Source organism: Cyanistes caeruleus, chromosome 17 (genome assembly GCF_971803275.1).
Source record: "Cyanistes caeruleus chromosome 17, bCyaCae1.hap1.1, whole genome shotgun sequence".
Lineage (NCBI taxonomy): Eukaryota > Metazoa > Chordata > Aves > Passeriformes > Paridae > Cyanistes > Cyanistes caeruleus.
Window position 1 is genome coordinate 15,376,531 of NC_141717.1, and position 22,599 is coordinate 15,399,129.

Genomic DNA, 22,599 nt, shown 5'->3' on the forward strand with positions numbered 1-22,599 from the left:
TCCACAGAGGAATTTGGGAACACTGAGATCAGCAGTGGCTCGGCACCTCAATCCCCCCGTGAAGGGGATCCCCCTCAGCGCCCACCCCAGCCCCCCAAACTGAGCCAGTGCCTCGCTTTGTCCTGGTGCCCCTCCCTCTGTTCCATCCTGCCAGGAGCATCATCCCCTGTTTGGGGACACCCCCTGTGACCCCCAGCACCAAACCCCTGTTTGGGGACACCCCCTGTGACCCCCAGCACCAAACCCCTGTCTGGGGACACCCAGCAATGGGCACTGAGGGGTGGGTGCCCTGTGGGGACAGGAGAGGGGACAGAGCCAGCAGTGGCTCCTGTGGCCACCAGCAGCTCCAGGAAGATCCCAGAGCGATGTGGGGCTGTGGGGTTTGGCCCGAGGAGGGAAAGCTCCACCTCGGGGCAGTGACCTGAGTTCAGACAGACCCCAGGGGCGCCTGGGCCGGGTGCCAGGGCTGGCAGACGAGTGGCATCATCTGCAGCCCCGCTCCCGGCTGGGCACAGGGACCCTCGGGGGGCTGCGGGGCCAGGGCAGGGAGCAGCTGTCCCACAGACCCCGGTGGGCACTCAGGGGTGGCACAGGACAGGAGGGGGACGGGGACAGAGAAGCCACAGCTGCACATGGGCACGAGGGGCTGAAATGTGCTGAGGCAGCAGGGGCAGAGCCCTGGTGCCCAGGGATGCAGCATTCCCGCTTTCCCGGGGTTGCTGTAATGCCTTTGGCAGCTCGGGCAGGTGATGGAGGGGCTGCTGCTGGCAGGAACCTGAAGGCCTGGAAGAGGCAGCAGCTCTGGAGAGCCCCAGGTCAATCCATGCAAAGGTGACAGTCTCCTGAGCCCTGGGGACAGTCACCTGCAGGGACACAGGGATGGAGCTGGGATGGCCCAGCCCTTATTGTCACCTTTCCAGGCTGAGCCACAGCTGCATCTCAAAGGAAAAACGTTTTGTGTCCCCAAAACATCCCCTTGTCCCCTGCCCCAGCACCCCTCAGCCAAACCCCTGCATCCTACAGCTCAAACCCTCCTCCTCCTCACCTCTGGGGGCTCACAGGGAAAATGTCACCCTAAACCCCCTGTTCTGGCCACGTTCTCCACCCCAGGCTGCCCCCAGAGCAGGTTGTGGCTCTCCACAGCCACATCCCACACTTGTCCCAGCTCAGGATGGCTCCAGGCTGGAGGAGCTCATCCGTGTCCCCCCCCCAAAACCCCAGAACTGGCTTTTTTTGGTGTTTGTCTCAGGTCTGATGCTGTCACGCTGCTGTCATTGGGACGGAAAAGAAAATTTTCCACAGAAACAACAAAGATTCCCCCATCTGTGTCAAATTTGTAATCCAGCCTGAGGGAAGATGGGAAACAAATTTAGCTCTTTTTTTTTTTACTATCAGAAAAAGCCTCATTTCCTGGCGAGGAGCTTTGCCCGCAGCATGGCAGGGATGGGAGCCACCATTCCCAAACTTCTCCGTGCCATCCCACCCAGGAGAAGGGAACTGGGAGAGGAGTCTCAGCACAGAGAAAATGTTTCTGGTCTCCACCAACCTGCTCAGGCACTCCCTGAGTGTGCAGGGCAGCCCCCAGGGACCCCACAACTGCTGCCTCCACACATGAGGGAGAAACCCCACAAATCTGGGACCACGAGGATTGGGAATGCGATAAATAGAATTCATAACAGGGAATTCATAACAGGGAATGCTGGGGATGATGCTGGGAGCCCCTTCCCCCTCTCAGCAGGCTCAGCTGGTCCCCAGGCAAAGGAAATCCCCCACCAGGAGGGAGCCAGGGGAGGATTACGCACTTTGCTGCAAAAAAAAATGGAAAGCTGTTCCTCCAGCCATGAAGAAAGGGGATGTGGAGATGTTGGGAAGGATCAGGAATGTCCCAGGAGAGGTTGCACAGGGCTTGGAGCACCCTGGGGCAGTGGGAGGTGTCCCTGCCATGGCAGGGAATGGCACTGGATGGGATTTAAGGTCTCTCCCACATCTGGAATTCCAGGAAATGGATGTTTCTGCAGCTTCCCCAGCCTCAGGCAGCTCCCAGAGCTCTGGGTGAGCCCCAGGTGATGGTGGTGGGGGTTCCATCCATCCTGTCAGTGCTGGCAATTCTCTAACAAAACAATTTTCTTCACTGGAAAAGCTTCAGTTTGTGGCAACTGGAGCTATTTGTGGGAAAGAACTGGATTTTGCTTATTTTTAGCCTGGTTTCCTACGGAAGTGTGGCTTGAGCAATCACACGCTCTGTCTGTCTGTCTGTCCAGCCGTCTGCCCATCTTCCCCAGCCCTGTCGGATCCCACCGGACCATTCCAGCCGGATTTGATGGAGGGTGAGGATCAAAAATAGGAATTTTTGCACATTTCCATGGAAAGCTGAGCGGTGGCCAGGGGTGATGGATGGGAACACCGATCCCAGCATCCCTGGGCAGCCGCTTTGGGCAGCAGAGGGATCAGGGAGCCGAGGCCACAGCAGGGCTGGAGCCAGCCTGACGGGCAGCACCGGGAAAATTCCTTCATGGAAACGCTGCCCAGAGCAGGGGTGGAGTCCCCAACCCTGCAGGGATTGGAAAGTTCTGCGGATGTGGCACTTGGGGACATGGGTGGTGGTCCTGGCAGTGCTGGGGGGTGGTTGGGCTCAGTGAGCTCAGGGGGCTTTTCCAACATCAGCGATTCCAAGGGATTTAAAGGACTGGAAACACCAAAGCTGCAGCAGCTTTGGGAACAGATGCTGGTGAGGAAAAGCCCTGGATTCCAGAGCCATGGATTCAGGAACTGCAGCGCAGTGTGGGTGTCTGATAACAGCCAGCCTTAAAAACATCCCCAGGCAGCAGCACCTCCCTGGAGCAGCAGCTCCCTGGGGAAGTGTCCCAGGACAGGGCTTGGAGCAGCCTGGGACTGTGAGCACAGGGTGGCACTGGATGGGCTTTAAGGTCCCTTCCACCCCAAACCTTTCCATGATTCTCCAGAATCCCAAAGCCAACCCCATGCCAGCCAGGAGCGAGGCAATGATCCCACACTCTTGTGGGATCACCCACTCCACAGGAGGGAAGGAATGGAGCCCTTGGCAGAGCCCCACAGCCCTGGGGACACGGGACATCCCTCTGTCCTTCGGGATGGAATTGTCCCCTGGGATGGATGATGGAAGGATGGATGGATGGATGGATGATGGATGGATGGATGATGGATGATGGATGGATGGATGATGGATGGATGGATGGATGGATGGATGGATGGATGGATGATGGATGGATGGATGGATGGATGGATGGATGGATGGATGGATGATGGATGGATGGATGATGGATGGATGGATGGATGATGGATGGATGGATGATGGATGGATGGATGGATGGATGGATGGATGGATGATGGATGGATGGATGATGGATGGATGGATGGATGATGGATGGATGGATGATGGATGGAATCCATGGATGATGGATGGATGGATGGATGATGGATGGATGGATGGATGGATGGATGGATGGATGATGGATGGATGGATGGATGGATGGATGGATGGATGGATGGATGATGGATGGAATCCATGGATGATGGATGGATGGATGGATGGATGGATGATGGATGGATGGATGGATGGATGGATGGATGGATGGATGAGGGATGGATGATGGATGGATGGATGATGGATGGATGATGGATGATGGATGGATGGATGATGGATGATGGATGGATGATGGATGGATGGATGATGGATGGATGGATGATGGATGGATGGATGATGGATGGATAATGGATGGATGGATGGATGATGGATGGAATCCATGGATGATGGATGGATGGACAGACAGGCAGCAGGACAGCCCAGGAAGTGCTGCTGTCTTCCATTGGAGGAAGAAGCAACCACAGGGATTTCTATCCTGGAATTTGGGGCTTCTCCCACAGGTGTTTTCCCAGCAGCCAGGGCTTCCTGCAGGGATCCTGGGAATCCTAGGGACAGTGACATCACAGCAGGGTCCCAGCAGAGCCCCGGGGCTGGTGCCAGCCTTGGGACACACACACTGAGCCAGCAGGCACCGGGATCATCCTCCACTGGACCCCCCCATGGAATGCCAAGGTACCACACAATTCTGCTCCAGGATTAAATTTAAATATTGGGGAATAAAAGCACTTCTGAAAAGTGACCTTGCAGCAAATTGGTTTCTCCCTACACAACAGCAGCTTTAGAGTAAAACAACGCTACCCCAACCCTTCTTTAGGCATTCCCAAATAGGTTTTTTTCCCCAGTTATTGTGAAAATTTAGATCAGAAAACGTGTTGGGTAAAAATATTCAATTCCCCACAGCCTGCAGAGCCTCATCAAAAATCCATTTGAAGTATTACTCTCAAATCCCTCATGGCAATGGGATATTTTAAGGTCAGTTAAACTTATTATTCACTCAAGATTTGCTTTCAGGTCCCTGCATATTTCAAACAGATTTTCCCCTCATCTCTAACCCAACTGTGTTACAAAAAGCCTTTTCCTCCTCCCCCCCACCCTTTTTTTTTTTCTCCCTGAAAAGAAAAAAAAAAGTTGTCAAAAGAAAAGATCCTAATCAGAAACAGCTTCTGAAGCCTTAAAAGCTGCTACAGTTTGTACTTGTTACCCAAAAACACTGACGCTATCTCCAGATCCCCAAATCCCCTGACTCCCAAAACACTGAATGGAGCCGTGCTTGGAAAAGAGGAATTAACTCAAATTTGTTTTTCTTATTTGAAATTCATTTCCTTGAAACAGGGTTTATACACAGATTTCTTTTTTTTTTTTTTCTCCCTCTCTTCATACAATGAAAAAAGCGACTTCCAAACCTTCATCCTGGGTTAATTTTTGGATTATTTAGGATTTCCTTGGCTTGATGGAACTGCAATTTCTGCTTCTACCACGCCTGTCCCATCACAGGTACTTTTGGTTGCTTTTTTTATTAACATAAAGATCACCTAAAAAATACAGTTTTAAAATTTCCTCCAAACCACAAATCTCCTTTTTCAGCCTGGAGAAGAGAAGGCTCCAGGGAGAGCTCAGAGCCCTTCACGGGACCAAAGAGGCTCCAGGAGAGCTGGAGGTGAACAGACAGGACACAGGGAATGGCTTCACATTGGAAAAGAGGAGATTTGGCTGGGACATTGGGAAGGAATTCCTGGCTGTGAGGGTGAGGAGGGACAGGGATGGATTTCCCAGAGAAGCTGTGGCTGTCCCTGGATCCCTGGAAGTGCCCAAGGGCTTGGAGCACCCTGGGATAGTGGAAGGCGTTGGGATTGGAACTGGACGATCTTGAAAGTCCCTTCCAACCAAACCAGTCTGGAATTCCTTGATTCCATGACCAGCCTCCCCCAGGACCCACCTGAGTTCCTGGTCAGACCCTGTAAAACACCCAGGAAAGGGCTTCTCCCAGATTCCCCCTTCCCTGGGATGGAGGGCTCATCCTTACAAACCATCCCCTGCTCCCTGCGTGCTGCTCAACATTTCCACCCCGGAGAACAATTCCCCAAATCCCTGGAGGTCACAAACAGCATTAAGAGCTCTGCCCAAAGCCACCACGGGAGGCAAATTGAGCCGAGAGGAAGAGATTGCCCTAATCTTGCTCCGGAGAGCAAAGACTTTGGAAATTATTCCCCACTCCCAGTCCCTGCAGCCATCTGGCCCGCATTTCTCCACTTGCTCAATCAGACATATGCTGCTTTCATCCCCAGCCCTGCCAGCTCTCCCCTGCTCCCTGAAAACATGTGCACCCTCCATCCCTGCTCATTCCCAGCTCGGCTCCGAGCACAGCCTGCCAGCGAGCCAAGCTGGCCCTCAGAGCTGCTTCCACCCGCAGATTTCTCCCTAAAAAATCCCTGTTTGCCCAAAACAAGGCAGGGTGAGATGTAATTCCAAGTTGGAACGTCGCTGCTGCAGAGCGGCATCGCTCTGCCGGAGCCAGGAGGATCCTGGGGAATCCTGATCCTGCCAGGAAGGGCTGGGAGGGGAGATCTCCTGCAGCTGGGGAGCCCTGGAGGAGCAGAGCCTCCAAAAAAGAGGTTTTACCTCAGATCCCGCACTGCTCTCCAGCCTGACACCACACAGGCTCTGCTGGGCACCGGCACACGGAATAACGTGGGATAAAATGTGGGATAACGTGGGATAAAACATGGGATAACATGGGATAAAACATGGTGTAACACATGGGATAACATGGGATAAAACATGGGATAACACACAGGATAAAACATGGGATAACACATGGGATAACATGGGATAAAACATGGGATAACATGGGATAACACATGGGATAACACACAGGATAACATGGGATAACACATGGGATAACACACAGGATAACATGGGATAAAACCTGGGATAACAGGGGATAAAACACAGGATAATACAGGATAAAACATGGGATAACACACAGGATAAAACCTGGGATAACATGGGATAACACACAGGGTAACACATGGGATAGCACATGGGATAAAACATGGGATAACATGGGATAAAACACAGGATAACACATGGGATAACATGGGATAAAACATGGGATTACATGGGATAAAACACAGGATAACACATGGGATAACATGGGATAAAACACAGGATAACACATGGGATAACATGGGATAAAACATGGGATAACACATGGGATAACACACAGGATAACTTGGGATAAAACCTGGGATAACATGGGATAACACACAGGATAACACGTGGGATAACACACAGGACAGAACATGGAATAAGACATCCAGGCCATCCCAGTCAAGGTGTGGGACCTCAAAGCACCTTCTCCCATCAGCCCACCCTTCCCACCTTTCACTTCCAGCTGGGATTTCTTCCCTCTAACAAGCACAACGTCCAAAGGAGGACCAGAAGCCAGAACTGCAAGTGCCAGGATGGAACAGGAGAAACGGGAATGTTGCACTGCTCCAGCAACAAAGGCTCCACCACCTGGAGCCTTCCAAGGGCATGAGGAGGAGACCCAACAGTCCCAAGGGCAGCCAGAGCCGTCACTCCCGTGCTGGGCGTGGGAACAGACCCATGAGCCGTGGAGCTCTTTCAGAGCCGCTCTTTGGGATCAGGCTGATCTTCCCCCAGGCAGGAGGATCCAGCCCTGGCTCTCTCCCCACTGGAAGTGACTTCCTTTTCCTCAGCAGGGCTCTGCTCCCCACAGCCCCCAGCAAAGCTCATCTTCACCTTCACATCCACATTGGCTGCACCTTCCCCTTCCAAGAGCCTGTCCTGGCCCACAGCAGGGCGAGGAGGGAATTACATTTCATTACACACGGTCCAGGGGCTTCAGTATCAGGCCAAGCATTTCCAGATGTGCAGGGCTCTCCCTCAAAGCCATCCCCAGGCTTCAAGGCCTCCTTGGATATTTAATCTCTTGGTATCTGGGGTGTGAGGGTCAGGGACGGGGTTTCCATGCAGATGCTACAAATCTTCCCTACTTTTACCATCACCTTTTAATGACGCCGTAAATCACCAGGCACTTCTCAGGTGACCCTGTAATTGCCCATTTGTGTCTCTGAGCAGAACTCAGCCGTATTCTTCCTCCTCTCTGCAGCAAAGGAGACCTGCTGGGAGCAAACTCCGGGGGGCTGCGTGCCCCTTCCCTCCTCCAGCAAAGTCATCTCTTGGCATCTGTGCTTCAGCTGCAGCGTGGCAGCACCAGGAGAGGACGAGGAACTGATACAGGAAGATTAAAAAAAAAGGTTGGATGGGTCTGTTCCTAATGTGGGCCTCGCTGCTCGCAGCCTTTGATTGCTGCACAAATAAAAGATGGAAATTCACTGGAGGCAGAGGAATTAATTAACGGGAGAAGAAAGGAGCATCAGTCTGCTGGAGGCCTGGCATCAATTCCGAGCCCAGTTTTGAAGTGGCAACAGTTTTCCTTGTTCTTTTAAAGTTGTTCTGTGTCCTGCACGGTGACTGGGGGAGCTGACAGAACACGTGGTGCCTCATTCTGATCATGCTGGGGTGAGGTGACCCAGCTGGCACAGGACAAACCTGCCTGGCTGTGGGGACACCCCCAGGCACTGCCCCTGCACCTTCCACCTCCTGCTGCTCCCCACTGCCTCCATCTGATCCCCTGAGATCCTCAAACCACAGGGAGCCACCGTTCTTCACCGGGCTGCCAGAGCGGTCCTGGGGTCTTTTATGGCCTGGGAGATGGTTTGGGAGATGGTTTTGGGGTTTTTATGGCCTGGGAGATGGTTTGGGAAATGGTTTTGGGGTTTTTATGGCCTGGGAGATGGTTTGGGAGATCTTTTCATCTCCAAATGGTTTCGTAACCCTCTGCTGCTGATGTTTTGCTGCAGGTAAGAACATGAGCCACCTCCAGCCCACTTCCAGTTCAAACTGGGATTGTGTTCAAACACAGCTGGGCACGTTCACGTGGTTCTCCTGGTTCCTGGGATGGTTTTCTTCTCTTCAGGACGTGCTGGCTTCAAGTAAGAACTGAAACTCTCCCTGTGCCAAGGCTCCGTGACTCAAAAATCATCGAATCTCTGGGGATTCCTAACAAAATCAGAGGAGTTCCCACCCCGTCCTCCACCCAGATCATGCTTTTATTTATGTTCAGCTGCATGCAGAGAGTGAGATCTGTCCCCCCAGCCGAGCTCAGGGGGTCTCACAGCCAGATTTCTCTCCAAAGGGGGCTGCTCCCCCCTGCTCTGTGTCCATAACTCGGCTCCAACCTCACCTGGGAGAAGTGGGGCTGCTTTTGGGGTCAGAGCTGGGTACATCACACACACACAGCTGAGCGTGGAAGTCATCAGCCCTCGGTGTCATGAAACCAGAAACCCCTCAACAACCAGGTGTGTGCTGACACTTCCAGCAACTCGTTTGGTTGTGGCGCTGACGTGAGGCTCACACAGCTGGACACAGCTGGAGTTAGAGGCTCACTAAACCTGTAAGCCTTTATTTAAAGGCATTTTGCCTAGAAAAAAAGAAATGTTTAGAAAAGGTCTTGCACCACCAGAGTGATTAAGGCTGAAAGGAATCTCCCCTTCACAGTCCCTGTTCAGTAATTCAAGTTTTCTGAGCCTTTAACATGACCGAGGCCTGGGTGTGATCCCTGCTCAGCCCCGTGGATGCAGAACACCCTCACACGCTTCCTGATCCTCCTCAAAGCGCCAAAATATGAATTTTTAATATTCACACCGAGATCAGAGCTGAACAAGGCTGTGCCTCATTATCTGCCTTGTAACGAGACGGGGATCAAGCAGGGTGAGTGACACCAGCCCCACACGTCCCTTCTGATGGCACAGGGGGTAATTAACCGGCATGTCACACTCAGGCTAACGAGGGTGACCTGCTGGGGGTCCCAGCCCCATCCTCTGCCAGGGCTGGGGGCTCTGAGGCCACCTCTGCTCCCCTCTGGGCTGGACTCGTCACCAGGGATGTGTTGGATCAATGGGTCTGTCCCAGTTCGGGATATTCTGTGACTCTGTGAGCTCAGAGCTCAGCACAGACAATGTCCCCACTGCCATCACACCCCAGGGGCTGCGGGAGGTTTGGGGTGATTGTCCCTAAACCAGCCCAGGGGTTTGGGGGAGCTGGGGACACCTTCATCACCGACTGGGAGAAGGTGAGGGATGTGATACAAACACCCAGAGAGACACAACCACAGCCCTGTGGGGACACCAGTGACCTAGAGCCACCTGCCAGGGGTGACACCAGCATGGAACTGCCGCAGAACCAGAACCCACGGTGCTCCCATCCATCCCACACCATCCAAAATGAGCTCTGAGCTCCCCATCCTCCCTGCAAACCTCCCAGCTCACACCAGCCCCAAACAAACACCGAAGCCAGAGGCAGCCAGGACCCCAAAACCAGCGGGGAGGACAGGGCAGGACGGTGCCTGAGCACAGCAGGACAAACCCCAGTCCTGCACAGCCCTTCCATGAATCCAAATCCTGCACAGCCCTTCCATGGATCCCAGTCCTGCACAGCCCTTCCATGAATCCCAGTCCTGCACAGCCCTTCCATGGATCCCAATCCTGCACAGCCCTTCCATGGATCCCAGTCCTGCACAGCCCTTCCATGAATCCCAATCCTGCACAGCCCTTCCATGGATCCCAGTCCTGCACAGCCCTTCCATGGATCCCAGTTCTGCACAGCCCTTCCATGGATGGAGCACTGGGATGCTCCGGGCCCCCCGTGTCCCACCCGGCCCTTGGGGACGCTTCTGTCCCTTGTCCCGCTGGCAGCAGCCCAGCCCTGCCCGACGGCTCCTTTGTGCAGGAGAGGCTCCCGCGGCCCGCAGCGGATGCGGGTTTGTCACGCTCGGGGCTCTGACACCGCGGGGGGACGTTCCGCCCGGCCCTCCCCCCAAAAACCCGCTTTTCATGCAGACAAACCATGCCTTCCCTCAACAAAACCCAAATTCCCGGCTGAAAGTACTTGGCAGCGGCCCCTCGAAATTTTTCTCAGGCTTGTGTGGCTTCGGAAGATGACTTTGGGAAGCCTAGAAGCGCCGGAGGAAGCGGCCGATGGCTCTGGGGGGAAGAATAAACCCCCCCGGCTCTCCGGCTGCGCATCCCGCAGGGATGGAGCTGCCAGGCAGCTCCGAGGGGATGGGAAAAGCCCTGGAGAGGCTCCGGCACGCCAGGGACCGCGGGGACATCGGTGTCCCCATCCCCGGCTGGAGCTATCGACAGCGGATGAGCGATGGCGCTGACAAGCGCCGGATCAATGGCACAGATCGAGCCCCTCCGCGCTGCCGCTAATTGGAGGATTTCTTTCACTTCCACTTAATCGACATTTCCTCCCTGGCAGGGTGGTCGTGGAGAGGGGGATTTGTCACTTGGAATTACTGGGGAGCTCGAGGAACACGCGGGATGGGGCAGGTGGGGACAGAGGAACATTCGGGAACAAGTAGCACCTACAGAAGCCTCCAGAGAGGGGAAAAATCAAATCAAATGAAATAATCAGATGTAGGGCTGTGGAGATGGCAGAGGCATTTTGGGATCCTGCCCTGATGGGGATGTGATTTCACCCACAGAAGGAATTATGGAATTGTGGAATCACGGTTGGAAAACCCTCTAAGATCATCCAGCCCAACAATCCACGTCCCCAAGTGCCACATCCACAGGGCTGTTAAATCCCTCCAGGGATGGGGACTCCTGCCCTGGGCAGCTGTGCCAGGCCTGGACAGTCCTTTCCATGAAGGAATTGTTCCCAATATCCACCCTGAGCCTCCCCTGGCCCAGCCTGAGGCCGTTCCCTCTCCTCCTGTCCCCGTTCCCTGGGAGCAGAGCCCGAACCCCCCGGCTGTCCCCTCCTGCCAGGGACTTGTGCAGAGCCAGAAATTCCCCCTGAGCCTCCTTTGCTCCAGGCTGAGCCCTTTCCCAGCTCCCTCAGGAATTCTCCATCCCTTTCCCAGCTCCCTCAGGAATTCTCCAGCCCTTTCCCAGCTCCCTCAGGAATTCTCCAGCCCTTTCCCAGCTCCCTCAGGAATTCTCCAGCCCTTTCCCAGCTCCCTCAGGGATTCTCCAGCCCTTTCCCAGCTCCCTCAGCCCCTCCTGGTGCTCCAGCCCCTTCCCCAGCCCCGTTCCCTTCCCTGGACACACTCCAGCCCCTCCGTGTCCTTCCTGCCATGCAGAGCCCAAAGGTGACCCCAGACCTGACCGAGTCCTCCCGCAGCCCCAGCGGGTCCATCCTGTCCCCGGGGCTGCTGTGGGGGGCACAGGGGGGACAGGGAGAGGCTCCCCCAGCCCAGGGCTTTGGGATACCGCGGCTCTGGAGCAGCTGGGAAGTTGCACAAGGCAGGAGGCTCCGGCAGTGCAGGGATGTGGCCTCCAGGGACGGGATCTGTCACTTTCCTCGGCCCTTCCCATCAATCACCGGCTCATCCTTTTTTATTTATTTATTTATTTTTAATTTGCACGACTTGGCTGCGAATTCCCGGCTGAATCAGCCCGAAGGGTGCGGACAGGACAGGGAAAAGGATGCCAATTCTCCATTCCAGCTGCAGAAAACCCTCCAGATGTGCCCAGGGCCAGGTGTGCCCAGGGCCAGGTGTGCCCAGGGCGGGGTGTGCCCACGGCCACGGCAAAGCACACAGAGCTCCAGGGCTAAGTGATAAATCAATAGCAAAGTGGTCAATCAGCCTTTCCCCTGCCCAAGGACATTAACAAGGTCACGTCCTTGTTCTCTCCACACTAATGAGTGGAGATTCCTAATAAGACCACAGTGACAAGTGACTGTATGAATGTAATTCTCTCCTGCTCCTGATCAATTTTGTGTGTTGAGATGCAGAGCGGCCCCCGGGGCTTGGGAGGCTCCTGCCACCCCCTCACTGTGGAGCTCCTGGCTGGGAGAGAGGAGTTTATTCCCCTCGTGTCCCTGCCATGAGATTTCCTTGGTGGAACACACCAAGATCACTCCCAGGAGGAGCCCAGAAGCTCATCCTACCCCCAAAGTGCTGCTGTTATCTCAGGCTGCCTAAAACATTCCGTGCTGGTGCTTTAGAGCCCAAATCGTGAATTTTTCTGAATTTCAGCCATTACCCCCCACATTTCAGTCTCATGTGCTCCAGGTCAGGGTAGTCCTTGCCACCAGCAGCATGTGATGGAACAGAGATGCTCTCTTTGGCTCTGGACCATCTCATCTGTGCAAACCCTGGCTCATCCCTGCTCTCCACAAAGCCTGGAATCCCACGGAGCTGGACACTGACCCCCGAGACCTGAACACTGCCACGGGGGGAGATCAGGGCTGCAACCACCACGAGTCTGTCGTGGTGTGGTTGGGGTGTTTGGGCCACTCTTCATGTGGGGTGAACTTGGGCAGGTTCTGGCACAGGGTGCCCAGAGCAGCTGGGGCTGCCCCTGGATCCCTGGCAGTGTCCCAGGCCAGGCTGGACAGGGCTTGGAGCAGCCTGGGAAGGTGGAAGGTGTCCCTGCCATGGCAGAGGTGGAATGAGTTGATCTTTGAGGTGCCTTCCAACACAAACCATTCCATGATTCCACGAATTCCCACAGGAAAGGAAAGACTCATCTTAAACCACTGCCGTGACATGTTCAGCATGGACCAGCCCTGGCTGCCTCCACCACCCAGACCAGGCTTCCAACCGAAGCCCACAGAAGCCTCTCAGAACATCCCTGTGCTCCTCACTTTAATATTCTGGCCGTCCCAAGAGCCAGAATGTGGGGAGGGAGATGCCAGGCTCAGGTCCCACCCTGTTCCCAGAACCCTGTGCTGCAGACATGGAGCAGGACATCCATCCATCCATCCATCCATCCATCCATCATCCATCATCCATCCATCCATCCATTCATCCATCCATCATCCATCCATCATCCATCATCCATCCATCCATCATCCATCCATCATCCATCCATCCATCATCCATCCATCCATCCATCCATCCATCCATCCATCCATCCATCATCCATCCATCCATCCATCCATCATCCATCCATCCATCCATCCATCATCCATCCATCCATCCATCATCCATCCATCCATCCATCCATCATCCATCCATCATCCATCATCGATCATCCATCCATCCATCATCCATCCATCATCCATCCATCCATCCATCCATCCATCCATCCATCATCCATCCATCCATCCATCCATCATCCATCCATCCATCCATCCATCATCCATCCATCCATCCATCCATCCATCCATCATCCATCCATCATCCATCATCCATCCATCATCCATCCATCATCCATCCATCCATCATCCATCATCCATCCATCCATCCATCCATCCATCATCCATCCATCCATCATCCATCATCCATCCATCCATCATCCATCCATCCATCATCCATCCATCCATCCATCCATCCATCCATCATCCATCATCCATCCATCATCCATCCATCATCCATCATCCATCCATCCATCCATCCATCCATCCATCCATCCATCCATCCATCATCCATCCATCATCCATCCATCATCCATCCATCCATCATCCATCATCCATCCATCCATCCATCCATCCATCCATCCATCATCCATCCATCCATCATCCATCCATCATCCATCCATCCATCCATCCATCCATCCATCCATCATCCATCCATCCATCATCCATCCATCATCCATCCATCATCCATCCATCCATCCATCCATCCATCATCCATCATCCATCCATCCATCCATCCATCCATCCATCCATCCATCCATCATCCATCCATCCATCATCCATCCATCCATCCATCCATCCATCCATCATCCATCCATCCATCCCTCCGACACCACCGGCTCCCTAAGCAGGAGGATTTCCCCAGCCCTTTGAAAAGCCATTTAGAGCTAAGTCTCGGTATTAAACCTGGCCTTTCCTTGGGCAGGTTTTCAATCTCTGCCCGAGCCTGTTGCAGCAGAAAGTTTCTCAAAAGGTCAGGAGGAAGCTTTTAAGCATCTTTGTCAATTAAGTGCTGCAACCCCCTCCCCGCCGCCAGAGCCGCCCGTCTCCATCCCAGGGGAAGGTAATTACTGTTTTATAAATAAGCTTTGAACTCTCTTAAGTAATTGTCTCTCCTTGCATGAAAGCACCCTCTAAATCCACCGGCCTTTTCCACCTTCTGTCATGATCTAAAAATAATCGAGGGGAGAAAAAAATCCACATAATACCTTTAAGGAGAAACTCCCAAACTTTCTTTGACACTGCAGTGATTATTTCTCCAAGCTTTCAATAATTCCACTAACAGAAGCCTTGCGGCTTTCCTGGCTCTTGTTGAATTTTTTGGCAATATTTGACATATTTTCAGAACTTCTCTGGAGTTATATGGATTAAAAAAAAAAAAACAAAAAACCCCACGTTTCAATATTTCAATTCTATCTCCTGAGGTTACGACGAAGAGCACAAGGGAAAGGACAGGAATGAAGAAGATTTTTCCAGAAGAATCAATTCCCATAATATTATTATATTTTTTTTAACCACCCCCGTGATCTCTGGGTGTATTTAAGCAGCCTGGGACGGAAATCCTGGCAGATCTGAAATCCTTTAGGAACTCAGGTTACTCCTGCCCAGCCCGGGTGTAATCCCCCCATTTATTTAACAGATCCAGAGACAGGGAGAGCATTCCTGAGCCGGGAAGAGCACACGGCTCCTTCCACCCTGCAAATCACAGCTTTTATCCCCAAAATCCCGGCCAACATTAACACGCAGCTCCAATCACCCGAGCCTGAACTATCCGAGCAGCAGCACAAGGAACAAACAACCCGACTTGGTTTTGCCTGGAGGCTGAGCCAGGCTCAAATTCAGGCTCCCGAACCTGCTTGGCTCAGCAAGAATCACTTGATGGGACGGGGAAGAAAACCCGGCCGTGTGGAAATAAAGGAATAACATCGTGAAAATGAGGGGCGAGGGGGGGTTGAGCTGTGCTTCCATCACCGACCCCCCAAAACAGGACGGGCACAGCCCCTCTCTCTCCCCCCACCCGCAGCAATCCCCGTCTGGGAGCTCTTTAAATGGTTTCAAATGTTAATTCCTCGTCGTGGCAGTAAAAGCTATTTTTAATGCCACGTGAAAGCGGTTTGCAGAAACTCAAATTTTGCACGAATTATGGATTGATTCCCAAGCCCGGGCAGTGCTGGGTGTGTGTTGGGGAGCAGAAAACAGGGGGACATCATCACTGAGATCCACCCGGCTGCCACGGGGACACCCAGCGCTTAAACCCGGTCTTAAGAGTAGGGCTGAGGCTAAAACAGCGCATAAAAGCCAACCCAAAACACTGCGCCTTAAGTAAAAGCTTTACTGTATCTTATTCTCAGTTAAAATCAGCTTTTTCTCAGGTTTCCCCGCATGTTTTCTTTGTACTTGAGGTTTCATTTCCCAAACACGGGGGTGAGGATGGGGAAAGCTGAGACAGAAAGGTCTCACTTGTGAATGGAAGTGGAAAAAAAAAAAAAAAAAGAAAAGATTGTAAAGTAATAAAGGCGAGAAGCTGCGAACACCCCGGCAAAACAAGGGCCGCTCTGAGTCGGCAGCGCTGAAACCGAGTCCATCCGGAGGAGAAAGAGAGATTAGCGGTGCCGATGAATAAAGATAATGTCCCGGAGCAGGTCCGTGCATCGCCATCCCGCATTCCTTTGTCTCTTCCCACCTTTGCGCTTCCCGAAGGCGCCTGTGAAAAGCCGGCCCTGGGAGGGGACCCGAGTGCCAAAACTCAGCCTGGTGACTCCGGAGGAGCCGGTTTTATTCAGCAGCTCGAGCAGCTTGATGTGTCTGTACAATCGCAACACACACAAAAAACCCCCTCAAGGCACCTCCTTAGCTCCACTTTTCAGCTGCCAATAACGCTCCCGGCAAAAGTCAAAAGAGCAGCGCGTCCTTCTCCTGTCGCTCAAAGGCGTCGGGGTTGCGAGGTTCCGAGATAACAAAGTCTGGCTCAAGAAACCCTGGATGCCTTTCAAGAGCGTTATTAGCTGTGAATGGGGTCGGGGAAGGGGAGGGGGCAAACCCCACAAGCCGGGCTCTCTGCTCCCCCTCCACCTTCCCGGAGCTGCTCCCGAGCTGGGACACCTCAGCAGAAGAACAGAGGGATGGAGGAAGCCCCACGGAGAGTTCTTCCCCCCCTCAATCCAACTTTCGTGTTGGATGGGACGGGAAAACGACAGTGAAATGTTAAATTTGGCCTCCGAGAAGTGTCGGAGCTGTGGGCTGGCTCTGCAGGGCTCAGAGGATGCTCCCTGGGGATTCCAGCTCCTCCTCGTGTCCCTCCGCCTGCAGGGCTCCAGCCTGGCCAACCACCAGACATCCCATAGTAGCTTTTAATACTTCTGGTCCAAACCGTATGAAAATCGGGAATTCTTTACAATTCCTACAAATCCGGTGTGTGCAGCTTCCCGGGCTCAGGATGTGCGGGGTGCAGGGAGCCTTGGCCCAGCACCATTCCTGCCTAAATCTTCCTTGGGAAAAGCAGGAAGACAGGATGGGAATTTGGGACAGGGATCCCAGGTCACACAAGAAAACACGAGACAGAGGAAAAGCCGATTCACGTTGAGCCGATGTTGCCGCAAAGTTTTGGCAGATGGGGATGAGGAGACTTCTTTGGATGAGCTGTGTCAGGCTCAGAGCTTTCCACAGGAATTCCCTCAAAGCTGAATTCCCCTGAACTCCTTTCCCTTCAGCCCAGGCCCCTCTCCCAGCACTGCCACACTCCCCAAAGCTGCTGTTCCCCCCTCTCTGTGCCAAACTCGGTGCGAGGCAGCCGGAACCTCTGCGTGGGAACCAAACCAGCTCTGGCATCCCAAAAGGGAACAATCCCATGCAAAGATTCTGCTACGCCCCCAAAACGTCCCCAGTGGAGCAGAGCAGCGGCTCTGGAGAGCCCCAGCCCCGCCAGACAAGGTGTGAACACGTCCCAAATGTCACAGGTGAGCCCAAACCTGCTCCCCTCACACCGAGGGGCTTCCAGCCCTTTAAACCCCTTCACCCCACAAATGTTGTTCTCCACAATCCCCACAGGCAAAGGCAGGACCTGGCCCCACACCGTCACAGATGCTCCAGGTTTTGCAATGGATTTCTGAATATCACCCCAAACTGCTCGGATTTAATTGAGTTTTTAACATTTATCCTCACCTACATTCCCACAAAACACACACAGACAGTCCCAGGCCCCCAAAGAGGATCCCCCACACCCCAAACTGGCAGCAGACACGCCAGCATCGCTTCTTTTTATTTAGGTTTTATTTAGGTTTCCTTCAAGCAGCACTGAGTGCCAAAAAAAAATTAAAATCGTGTTTTTCTTGAGGAGAAAACATCCCATCATGCTTGGATTAACCATTAAATCATTTAGGCTGCAGCCTTGAAAAGGTGTTTAACCTTCTTAGAATCAGCTAAAACCCAGGGAATTCTGGAGGAGACGCTTTTGCAGAACATTTTCTTTTCACTACTACTCCAAAAAAGAAAAAAAAAAAACCCACAAGAGGGGGCTTTGAGCCATTTCAAATTCAAATTAAATAAAACAATCCAGTAAGAATAAATTATTTCAGTCAGTAACTTATAACAAACTACTCATCACCCACGAGGAGATGCTCCTGCCAGAGCAGGGAAATCACTACAGGACGGAGCTACTAAGAAAGAACAAAATAATTCCGGAGTGATATTTCCAAGGGAATTCTTTTTCCACATTTACTCAAGACAAGCAACAACCTACAGGTGCCTTCGGGCCAAATATCTTGGCGTGAGAAGGGGTTGGTGTAATTTCGGTTTCCTAGCAAGTTCAAATATTTTAAAAATGTTTACACCACTTTTGAGATATCCATAGGAAAAACCTGATTTTCTGTCCAGCTTCTCTTTCCCTCCATTCCAGCACATCCCAGCTTTAAGCATTTAGCTCCGTCTGGCTTCCCGGGGATAAAATCCCCTGGTACTGCGAGGTCTTGTGAGAAGACAAAACAAGAGGCCGAGAGAAGAGGAAGCGAAGGGAAATGTGTGTGTGTGCGTGATTAAAACCACACTTTACTCAGAGTTAAAGCAAAACATCTCCTGATTTTTGCCTCGCCCCAAAGGATGCGGATTCTCCCCAGCCCAGCGGCCGAAAAACCTTCCCCGCTCCATTTCTCCAAATTTACCACAACCACATGCGGGATCATCTCAAAACTGGTGCCAGGCCAGGCTCCCTGAGACTAAAAACTCACAGCAGAGCCATCCAAACTAAGATTTATTTCTCGTTCTCTCTGCGGTCCGTCCTGCCGGGCGATATGAAAGCGTTCGATCTTCCCCGCTTTAATTATGTGCTCGCAGTCATTAAACTCCCATTCTGCCAAGAGAGAGCAGTCCTCACCCCAAAAAAAAGATTAGTGATCATCATTATTGTTGCTCGAGCAGCGCGGAGCCGAGGAATGAGCTCATAAATCACGGGGATATTAATGCAGCCATAAAAATAAGCGCCGCTACTTACTGGGTTTTGAAGGTGTGTTAAGTCGTAACTTTACAGCCCAGATGTGGGCTCAGAAAACTGAAACTCTGCGTGTAAAATTACCACTAAAATTACTCTTTCCATTAAACACGCTGATTTTTCACAGGTTGTTACTTGGGCGAGGATGGGGAAGCTGCAACCTCCCCCAAAACATGGAGAGCGCGTAAGAAATCCGGTATTCCCTCGGGGATGGGGGAAAAGGGGATGGAGAGGCAGGAAGGACAGGGAGAGCTACTCCTTTTATTATTTACAGATGTTTCCCCGAGAACACCACGGCGCTTTCATACATCGACACATTTGGATTGCCTTCAGAATAACGGAGCAGATTCCATCCCCGGCTTCAAGGGACTTATCGCTCCCCACTCCGCTTGGCCCAGCCGCTCTGGAGCTGGCCAGGAGACGCGAGTTTAATACACTCCACATGCACGGTAGCTGCTCTTCCGAATGCTTTATCGCCTGAAGAGTTCAATCCCATCAAGAAACATCAAAAAACGAACTCCCTTGGATCGCTCCAGCTCTGCCCTTTGCCACAAACCCGCCCAGGATCCCACGGATTCACCCCTCGCCCACTCCCCGATCCAAGCACAGCCAGGATCAAGCCCGAGGTCCTCTCTCATTTCGGAGTTGTTTTTTCTTTATAAACCACACGAATAAAGCAATTCCTAAAGGAACCCGGTGGGGAAACGGGGGCACGGCTGGGGATAAAGCGCTAAAGGTTAAAATCGCAAAGCCTGGGGAGTTGAACGAGCACATTTTTGCTGCCGGTTTCGTCGCTGGCCGGGTGGGATGCGGGATGGGAGGCGGGGGGACAGCGAGGAAAACGGCGACAAGGGGACACGGGGACAGGGGGACACGGGGACAGGGGGACACGGGGACAGGGGGACACGGGGACAGGGGGACAAGGGGACAGGGGGACAGGGGGACAGGGGGACAGGGGGACAGGGGGACACGGGGACAGGGAGACACGGGGACAGGGGGACAGGGGGACAGGGGGACAAGGGGACAGGGGGACAGGGGGACAGGGGGACAGGGGGACAGGGGGACAGGGGGACACGGGGACAGGGGGACAGGGGGACAGGGGGACAGGGGGACACGGGGACAGGGGGACACGGGGACACGGGGATAGGGGGACACGGGGACAGGGGGACAGGGGGACAGGGGGACAGGGGGACAGGGGGACAGGGGGACAGGGGAACACGGGGATAGGGGGACACGGGGACAGGGGGACAGGGGGACAGGGGGACAGGGGGACAGGGGGACAGGGGGACAGGGGAACACGGGGACAGGGGGACAGGGGGACACGGGGATAGGGGGACAGGGGGACAGGGGGACAGGGGAACACGGGGACAGGGGGACAGGGGGACACGGGGACAGGGGAACACGGGGACAGGGGGACAGGGGGACACGGCGACAAGGGGACAAGGGGACCGCTTCTCACACTCGCAGCGCTCCCGACTTCAGCGGCAGCCCCTCAAAAGCAGCCTCCAGCCCCTTCCCCAGCCCCGGCGAGGGTCGGAGCTGCCGCCCCCCGCTCGTCCCGCCCGGGACCCGCATCCTCCCCTCGGAGCGCATTTCTCTCCCGGGACCCTCCTGTTGCGGAGCCGCCGCATCCCTGCCGGGGCTGCGATTAACACAGCTCTGCGCTAATTCCCGACCCCCCCCGGCGACCTTACCTGTACCAGCGCAGCCCCTTCTCGTAGCACCTGTCGAAGAAATGGGGTTCGGCGCCCACCGCCCGCACCCCGGGGTGCGCCCGCAGGAACTCGAGCAGCGCCCGCGTCCCGCCCTTCTTCACGCCCACGATGATGGCCTGGGGGAAACGGCGGCTGCCGCCCCCCGAGCCCCCCGAGCCCCCCGAGCCCCCCGAGCCCCCCGAGCCCCCCGCCGCTTCCCCCGGCCCCGCGGGCAGCGCTGCGGGCGGCGGCAGCAGCAGCGCGGGCGGCAGCGGCTCGCAGGGCCCGGGCAGGCAGGAGAAGAAGTAGGTGAAGAAGAGGATCATGGTGAGGAGCAGCGAGGCGCGGCGGCCCCCGGCGGGTCCCAGCAGCCGCCCGCTACATCCCATCGGGGGCCGCGCATCCCGCACCGCCGCCGCGCCCCCCGCGCCCCCCGGCCCGGCCCCGGGTCCCCCTCCCCGAGCTCCCCCCGGCCCGGCCGCGCCGCCCCCACGCCCACCCGCGGGGCGGGGGAGGGCGAGGACACGCGCGTGGGGCGGTGACGCCCCGAGGAGGGGAAGGGAAGGGAGGGGAGGGATGGGGAAGGGAGGGGAAGGATGGGGAAGGGAGGGGAAGGATGGGGAAGGAGGGGATTGGCAGCGGGGAAGGGGCGCGGCACACGCGGGGATGTCACCCCCACGCGTGGCTGTCACCCGCACGGGGCAGCCCCTTCCCAGGCGGGTGGGCACAGGTTTGCACACATTTCCCTGTGTTCTCACGCCTTCTCCCTGTGTTTTTCCGTTCCTCTCCCCACCATTTCCTCTTGTTTTCCCATGTTACCCCACACTTCCCCATCTTACTCCGTGTTTTCGCCTTTTCCCGCATTTCCCCCCATTTTCCCATGTTTTTTCCGTATTTTTGCCACGCTTCCCCACACTTCCTCATGTTTTCACACGCTTCCCACATTTCCCTGTGTTTTCACACGTTTTCCCTTAATTTCCCACATTTCTCCATAATTCACCACATTTTCCCATCAATTTTTCTCCTTTCATATATTCCCTCCTCTCCTCACCATTCCCGGGGCTCCAATGGGTGTTTTTGGAAAGGGTCTCACCGGGAAGGCTCCGGCAGCAGAGCAGGACCCCAGGCTGGTGTCTTAATTAACCTGTTCATGTAATTAAATCTCTTCAGAATTAGAGCCCCCAAGTTTTCCAAGAGCTGGGGAATGAGGATGAGGATCCACAGCCTGGGATGGGGAGGGTGGAGCGGTGCTGGACTGGGGTCAGTGATGATCCTGTGGGGCTACAGCAGGACTTGGACAATGGCAGCGTCAGAGGGGGACACAGGGACACGGCTGTGGGGTGACAAAGCTGCAGGGTGACACAGGGACAGGGTTGTGGGGTGACAAACCTGCAGGGTGACACGGGGACAGGGCTGTGGGGTGACAAAGCTGCAGGGTGACACAGGGACAGGGCTGTGGGGTGACAAACCTGCAGGGTGACACGGGGACAGGGCTGTGGGGTGACAAAGCTGCAGGGTGACACAGGGACAGGGCTGTGGGGTGACAAAGCTGCAGGGTGACACGGGGACAGGGCTGTGGGGTGACAAACCTGCAGGGTGACACGGGGACAGGGCTATCGGGTGACAGGGTGACAAAGCTGCAGGGTGACCCAGTGCCAGGATGGCAGGGTGACAGGGCTGCAGGGTGACAGGGCTGCAGGGTGACCCAGTGCCAGGATGGCAGGGTGACAGGGCTGCAGGGTGACCCAGTGCCAGGATGGCAGGGTGACAGGGCTGCAGGGTGACAGGGCTGCAGGGTGACACTGTGATACAGCTGCAGGGTTTGATGTGATACGGTTGCAGAGCTGCAGGGTGACACGGTGACAGTGACAGGACTGCAGGGTGACAGCATGATGTGGGTGTAGGGTGACACAGTGACACGGTGACAACGCTGCAGGGTGACAGGGCTGCAGGGTGACACGGTGACAGACAGGGCTGCAGGGTGGTATGGTGCTGAGGCAGCAGGGTGACACGGTGACAAGGCTGCAGGGTGACAGGGTAACAGGGTGACACGGTGACAA

General features: G+C 54.6%; 1 protein-coding gene across 1 annotated transcript in view; it reads right to left on the reverse strand.

Moving 5' to 3' along the window:
* The window catches only part of HS3ST6 (heparan sulfate-glucosamine 3-sulfotransferase 6), a 30,739-nt gene extending 9,806 nt beyond the window's left edge, over positions 1 to 20,933 (reverse strand). The window contains exon 1 of the mRNA XM_086853908.1: positions 20,540 to 20,933. Within this exon, the coding sequence (XP_086710034.1) occupies positions 20,540 to 20,928 (389 nt within the window). The 5' untranslated portion in view covers positions 20,929 to 20,933. The remainder of the gene's footprint in view (positions 1 to 20,539) is intronic.
* Positions 20,934 to 22,599: the final 1,666 nt, after the last annotated feature.